Source organism: Nicotiana tomentosiformis, chromosome 10 (assembly GCF_000390325.3).
Source record: "Nicotiana tomentosiformis chromosome 10, ASM39032v3, whole genome shotgun sequence".
Taxonomy (NCBI): domain Eukaryota; kingdom Viridiplantae; phylum Streptophyta; class Magnoliopsida; order Solanales; family Solanaceae; genus Nicotiana; species Nicotiana tomentosiformis.
In genome coordinates this window covers 16781950-16789824 of record NC_090821.1, presented here as the reverse complement: position 1 = coordinate 16789824, position 7875 = coordinate 16781950, and the positions used below count along the sequence as shown (strand labels likewise).

The following is a 7875-nucleotide window of genomic DNA, read 5'->3' as shown; positions in this document are numbered from 1 at the left end:
CGGAATGCCAGCATGCTTTGAGGAATTTGAAAAGGTACTTGTTAAGCCCTCTATTACTATCAAAGCCGGAGGAAGGTGAAAAATTATTAATCTACCTAGCAGTCTCAGAGGTAGCGGTAAGCGCTGTTTTCGTCCATGAGGACAAAGGTACGAATCTCCCATTTATTACGTTAGTAGATTTTTAACAGGAGCGGAAACTCGCTACCCGCATTTGGATAAGCTAGCCTTAGTTCTCGTAGTTGCCGCTCGGAAGCTAAGGCCTTACTTCCAATGTCACCCGATAGCTGTGGTGACTGTAACACCCCGAAAAATTCCAAAATACTTAAATGTAAAGCCCGGTAAAATTTGCAAAGAAAATAATGTTTCATGGTGCCGGACTAGGCTTACGTGTTTAAGGATTGCAGTTATGCGGATCGCATAGTAACCGCATACACATGCAGTTCTTTTGGCTATTTTGTAACCAAATATGCGACCGATATGCGGTCCGCATATCGGTTATGCGATTGCATACCTTAATCCGGAGCTCCATTTTTGGGTTTTTAAAACCCGGCTCTACTTCGTTAAATACACTCTTTGGGCCATTTTTGAGACATAGTCTAATATTTTAGAGTGAGAAAGAGTGCCCTAGAGTGAGAAGGTGTTCTTCCATAATTTTTCCTCAATTCTTGCTCAAGTTTTGGAAGATTAAGAAGGGAAGCTTACTAGGTCTTTATCCTAGAGGTAAGATTTTACACCCTAAACCCTAATTTCGAAATTTTCTGAAAATTAGTAACTAGCAAGATAAATTTCGGGCATGAGAGTTGTTTATTTTACATGCATGTGTTATCAAAGGGTGTGGGAAGATTTTTGAGCTAAAAATGGTAAAGATTGGGTTGTGGGATGATGAAGTCCTTCATAAAAAGGACATTGAAACCTTATGCACACCTAGTGTTTGATAAAATGCTCAAGTGAGCTAGAACCATGATCATCTTCCTAATTTTGATTCAATTTGTTATATTTCTAAAATAGATTGAAGTTGCTAAGAATTTTGGAACGTTTTAGAGTGTAAGGAAGCTCAAGTGAGGTATGTTGGCTAAAATCTTCTCTTAGAATTGAATCCCACGATATTCATGTAAATTATGTAAGTCCCGAGTGATTCATTATGAAATTGGCTATTCCGAGTAAGATTGGGTTGAACGATATATGTTCAACAAGTATTACAAATGCTCTATTCATGTTATGCTACCAATTGAGGATGTGTTAAAATATGGGTTGTGCATTAATAATGTTTTGACCTTAAGTCAAGTTCAAATAAAGGCTATTATGCCAAATTTTGTGATATCTCTATGTGCATTAGACTCTAAATTGCTCACATGTGTACTACACACTTTGATTTGAATTGTGTTTGTTGTTGATGATGAGGATGATATTTGAAATTGATAATGTGAGCATAAAATACTGAATATGGCCAATGTGCCAAGAATGATCTTATAATTATGGCCACTAGTGTCAATGAAATGAAAAGATGTGAAAGTATTATGAAATGCGATGATTGATATAAAAAGGTTGATGTCTCAAATAAGATGGCCTAGTCGATCGGGTCGTGATCGGACACCATGCCGCACACATGGTGGTGATTGTGCTGGAAATTGTAATTGAAATGGTAATTGTGGTTGATGTCCCTAATGGATAGCCTAGCCGATCGGGTCGTGATCGGACTCCGTGTTAAAGACGGTGGTATTGATATTGAGAAAAATTGTGGTTGATGCCTCTAATGAGATGGCCTATCCGATTGGGTCGTGATCAGACTCCGTACTGAGAGTACGGTGGTACTGGTTTTTGTGAATAATGGTATTGTAAATAATGGTATTGTGGACAATGGTATATCGATACTAAAAATCTCCCAATGTGAGATGTGGAAATTAATTTCAATATTGTTTTGATCCTAAATTGAGGTTTGATGTTGATTAAGTCTTTCACTGATATTATGATAATCTTATTTGTATTATTTGTCATTCTATTGAGAGGGTGTTTAATTATACATACTAGTGCTATTCGACGGTACTAACTTCCATTTTGCCAGGGGAGCTGCATCTTTAAATGGATGCAGGTGATTCCACAGCAGGAGATATTGATCATTGATAGCAGTACACCTTCTTCCCAGCTGACTTGGTGAGCCCCACTTCATTCCGGGGTCATAAATCTTTTGTACTTTGTGTATTCTATTTGAGGTATAGCCGGAGCCTTGTTGCCGGCATTATCATTGCACTCTTCTTTATCTATAGAGACTCTGTAGACATAGTGTGGGTTATGTATTGGTGCCGGGGAAAGACAAACTATGTTATGTTGTGGATGTATTACTTGTCTATTTGAGACTTTAAAAATGATGAAACTATTGGAAATGAATTGGTATTGTAGACATGAACACATTTTGGTCTAATTAATGATAATATGTATTTTCTCTATTCATGGATGAGTTTGGGTAGAATGAAATCTAACAGGCTTGCTCGGTCGGGTTCACTCGGTTAAGCGCCGGTCGCGCTCCTCGGTTTTGGGGCGTGACAGTGACCACCTTTCCTCTGTGGAATATCCTTCATAAGCCCGAACTCTTGGGTAGGCTGGCCAAATAGGCCATCAAAATAAGTGAATTTGACATATAATATAAACCTAGGACTACAATTAAGTCACAAGTTTTGACTGACTTTGTGGCCGATTTCATTCCGGGATTGCTGCCTCTGGCAACCAAAGAAGCAGTGATGGTGTCAGAATTGACATCAGGAATTTGGACCCTATTTACGGATGGAGCTTCCAACGTAAAAAGGTCCAGTCTTGGCATAGTATTAAAAATGCCTTCGGGAGAAACCCTAAGGCAGGCCATAAAAACGGTCCCTTTGACTAACAACGAAGGAGAGTATGAAACTTTGATTGCAGGACTTGAATTGGCCCGGGGACTAGATTCTGAGGACATAGAAATCAAATACGACTCCCAGCTGGTGGTAAACCAGGTCTACGGGATCTTTGAAGCTAAAAAGGAGCGCATGCAACAATATGTAGTGAAGGTTCAGGCTCTGCTTGCTCGATTCTAGGAGTGGTCAATTACGTATATCCTGAGGGAAGAAAACTCGAAAGCAGACGCAGTAGCTAACCTTAGCTCTTCAATGGAGATGAAGGGATCGAATTCATGTACTGTAGTACAACTTATGCACTCGGTTATGGACGCAGATAGCTACTACGAGGTAAACATGACTAATTTGGTATGGGACCGGAGGAATGATATTATTTATTATCTCGAACACAAGAAGTTTCCTGAAGACCCCAAGTCATCTCGAGCGTTGCGTACTAAAGCAGCATATTATAGCTTCAAAGGAGGCCAATTGTACAGGAAATCTTTTCAAGGACCGCTGGCCCGATGCTTGGGAGACTCCAAAGCTAATTATGTTATGTGAGAAGTCCACAAAGGGATATGTGAAAATCATTCGGGCGCAGATTCCCTAGTATTAAAGTTGGTAAGGGCAGGATACTACTGGCCCCGAATGGAACAAGATGCCAAAACTTTTGTTCAAAAATGCGATAAGTGTCAACGCTACGCACCATTGGTACATCAACCAGCTGAACGATTGCACTCAGTTTTGTCTCCATGGCTGTTCATGAAGTGAGGGATGGATATCGTCGGACCACTGCCGTCGGCCCGTGGCAAGGTAAGGTTTCTTTTGATTTTAACTGACTATTTTTCTAAGTGGGTTGAGGCAGGTCCTTATCAAAAGATCGGCGAATGTGAAGTGGTGGATTTCTTATGGGAGAACATAATTTGCAGATTTGGGATACCGAAAGAGATATCCTGTGACAACAGGCCACATTTTATAGGCGCAAAGATCACAAAGTTCCTTGAAGACTTGAAAATCAAAAGGATCACATCTTCTCCCTATCACCCGAGCATAAACGGTCAAGCAGAATCAATGAAGAAAGTAATTATACAAAATCTCAAAAGGAGATTGGAAGAAGATAAGGGTAAATGGCCCGAGGAACTGCCCGGAGAACTATGGGCGTACTGAATAATGGCCAAATCGAGCACATGAGAGACTCCCTTCTCCCTTGTGTACGGAGCAGAAGCCTTGATCTCGGTGGAAGTAGGGGAGCCTACCTTGAGATACTTCCGGGCAAATGAAGAATCAAACAACGAAGCAATGTTAATCAATTTAGAGTTGCTCGATGAGCGTAGAGAGTTGGCGCATATAAGGATGGCAGCTCAAAAACATAGAATAGAGAGATATTATAATCGAAGAGCCAAGCTCTATTATTTTAAAGTGGGAGATTTATTTCTAAGGAAAGTTATTCAAAACACCCGGTAACTCAATGCAGGGAAGCTAGGTCCAACATGGGAAGGCCCATACCGGGTTTCAGCTTTTACCGGGAAAGGTTCATACGAGTTGGAGAATCAAGATGGAGAAAAGTTGCCAAGCAACTCGAACGTGGCACATCTCAAGAGATACTATAGCTGATAAACATCACATGTACTGAAAGTATGTGCTGCACACTTTTTCCCTTCGTCTAGTTTTTGTCCCAATTGCGTTTTTCTGCCAAGGTTTTTAATGAGACAATAACGGAAAGCATACTATGAAAGAGGTTTCAACAGCAGCAATAATACCTTTTGAAAAAAAGGCACGCAAGCGAAGAACCACTCCGGAGCGATTAGATAATCTTTTGCTCGATAGCAATATTCCCACCGGGAAGTTAAGTTTTCTAACAAACAAAGGTTACCCGACCATTCACAAGTGCAAGCCACTAGGGTATTGTTAGATAGTCTTTGGACTGATAGCATAAATTCCTAAGGGGAAGTGAAGTTTGTTACCGAACTGAATATTATCTAGCAATTCATTAGTGGAGTCATCAAAGGTGCAAAATTTCAAGTGTTCAAATTCGCATTCTTTGCATTCGAATACTGGGAGGGAATGATATGAGGATATGACAACAATGACTGTCACATTGACCAGAATAGGAAAACCGGAAACATAGTCGTATTATCGGGACCGGGGACTACGTGACCATCCCCGTAGAAACAAGTTGTACAAGTAGACACATGAAATGGAAATTTCTTTTTAGCATAATGAATGCTTATGTATTTTTTGAAAATGGAAGGAATAAAGTAAAGTCCTTTTATTTCTATCTTGTTTCTTGTCTGAACGATGAATTGATTTTGTCATTTGAAAGATAAATAAGTACTTCAAATGATAGTGTCGTAATAAGCAAGAGACGTCTTCTTCAAGAGAACCGTAAATATAAGAGGGCCCTCTCTAATGAAAACCCTCACGATAAAGGGTTGATTTCGGAAGAACTTGTGCCCGAATCCAAATTCTTTCAGGGGAAAATACACTAAAAGCCTTGCATAATCAGACGCAAATAGTAAAACTTGCGCAAAATACTTGAGCAAGAAAGAACGCAAAGATTAAAACTTGCATAAATGTTCAAACAAAATAATGCATAAAGACTCATGCAATACTTAGAGCAAAATATGTTTTTATTTACAATAAATGTGCCAAAATGGCACAAGTACAAAAGTTGGGAAAGAAATGAAAAGTTAAGCTGCTGCATCTCCGGAATCCGGAGAAAGAGAAGTATCCGCGCCCCCAGGAGAAATGGGTAGATCTGCCTCTGGATCGATATCTTGACCCTCATTATTTTGGCCCTCAACATCTTTGCCTTCTGGTTCCTCTTCAGTCCCGAGGATTTGGAACCGGAACCAGAAGAACCGGAAGCATCAGGCCTGGCTGGAAGACCCCTTTTAGCAGCAGACTCTAGCTCACGAGTTTTAGCGATTTTAGCATCAAAGTCGATGACACCTGCTTTAGCCTCTTCCAAGGTTTTTCTCCTGATGTTGTACATAACATATGCTTTTTCAACAATGAGGAAAGCCGCTCGGTGCTTGAGTTTTTCTTTAAGTTGATCAACCTCGGCAAAACGATTTTCCCGTGCATATCTAATGGACCAGAGGCTAACATCGAGATCATGAAAAATAGAGATGAAAAGTCTATTATGCTCAATGTTTATCTTATAGTTCTCCTCCAATTGGGCATATTTCACCTCAGGAGCAGCAAGCTCTTCAGTTTTGGAGTTCAAGGCTGCCTCCAAATTATTTAATCTTTCAGCGGAGGCAGACTCGCGACCGGATGCAGCAAGAATGACACTATGGACTTCATCCCATTTGGCCCTAGCCTCTTCAAATTGATCCCTCATCGGGGCGATCTCTTGTATAAGGGTCTCTACTTCTCGCTTGCTTTGCTGCAAACGAGTCTCCAACACAACAGCCTCACTAACTTTGGCTTCAAATTCTGAGAGGCGAGCAATAATTTGGTCCCGCTTGGAGGTAAGTTCCTCCTTTTCCCGAATCAACCTTTGGAGGCCTTCGGAAGAAAGTAAATTGGCCTACTAAACAAGAAAGGCAAACTCAAAATACTGCTAAATCAAAGATAGAAGAAATGACACAGAAAATGAAGAGTATACCGCTGCGGCATTGTGCATAGCATTATTCAACAAGAACTCTCCCGAGAGAGCCTGTATCTTTTCCCAATCATTTTCTAAAGCCAAAGACTTCAGTTAGTTAGCAAGTTCCACTAGCCTGGACAACAGATTGCACCCGGTAGAGACACAGAGAGTAACGCTCCTCCTCCTTTGCGGATATTCTGAGGGGACGGTGTAATTTTGCCCTACATTCCCATGAACTGGGGACTGGGGGGAGGAACATCCTCTTCTTGGATGGATGTGGACAATGGAGATGATGTAGCAGTTACTGGTGGAAGAGTCGGCGAAGAAGGGGATGAAGCTGATGGTGTTGAAGGATGAGAAGTGGTTACGGCAAGCGCAGTGCTAGGTGTTGGTTGCTCGTCGACCGAAGACAGAAGGGACCCAGTACTCAGCCCCATAATACCGGGCGCAGCGACTGGGATACAGAAATGGGAGTTGGCATTTTCCACCATCTCAAACTCCCCTAGAGCGCCGAGGCATCATCCTCGGTTGGTGTAACTAACTCAACAAATTAAGCAGTCTGTTGAGCTGAGGAAGGTTGTCGTCTTCTGTGTAGAGAAGCCCCTTCCTCGCTGGCTTCTCCATCATCGTCAATCATCACGGTATCTATGGTCGGCCCGGGCAGAGAGCTCGTCACCACGACTTCCAGAGATGACTCGGGGGCAGCATTCTTTGCCCTCTTATTTTTTCCCCCGGCCACGGAGGAACTCCTTCTTTTTGGTTGCTTGTTCTCCGGTAGGGGACTCTGAGAAGAAGCACTCGCACCAGAAGCAGGCCCGGAGATGCCTGTCTGTGTAAGAGCCTCCTACAACAGCCTCGCTGCATCAGCAGGATTAGCCAAAACGTCCTTCTCGAGGATGACAACTGAGCCCTGGGGTAGACCTGTATTCAATAGGAGAGAAGAATAAAAAAACTTCCTTATGAGAAAAGGTAAAAATAATATGAGTTTAACTTACCATGATTTTTGGCCTTCCACTCGTATTTTAGGGACAACGCTTTCCACATGCGGGTTTCGGGCGTGGTAACATCCAAAATTTTCTGAACCCATTGGTCCAAGCCCTCAACCCTAGGGGGAACCCACTGAGTCACTGAGACAGGTAAAGGAAAAAAAGTCAATAATGATGAGGAATGATCTTTAACAGAAGAAGAAACAAACGATAGACTTACGAGTGCGGTTCCATAATTCCAGGAAAGATGGAGCCGAGGTCGGGATGATGTCACTGGTGGCGACTGAAACGAATCGTTCCATCCACCTATGATCGTTATCATTATCCATGCTGGATAGGAGTGCATGGTGGCCTCGCTTGCTAAATTTAATCATTCCTCCACTGAAGATTTTGGGGGAATAAAGGTTCATCACTCGAGCTAAGGATAGCT

At 41.9% G+C, this 7875-nt stretch overlaps 1 protein-coding gene across 1 annotated transcript; it reads right to left on the bottom strand.

The window, feature by feature from the left end:
* Nucleotides 1-4882: 4882 nt before the first annotated feature.
* On the bottom strand, nucleotides 4883-6896 carry LOC138899814 (uncharacterized). The gene is made up of 4 exons (XM_070186508.1): nucleotides 6717-6896; nucleotides 6478-6564; nucleotides 5677-6399; nucleotides 4883-4954 (listed from the first exon to the last, which is right to left on the bottom strand). The coding sequence occupies exons 1-4, from the start codon at nucleotides 6894-6896 to the stop codon at nucleotides 4883-4885; spliced, it is 1062 nt and encodes a 353-aa protein (XP_070042609.1).
* Nucleotides 6897-7875: the final 979 nt, after the last annotated feature.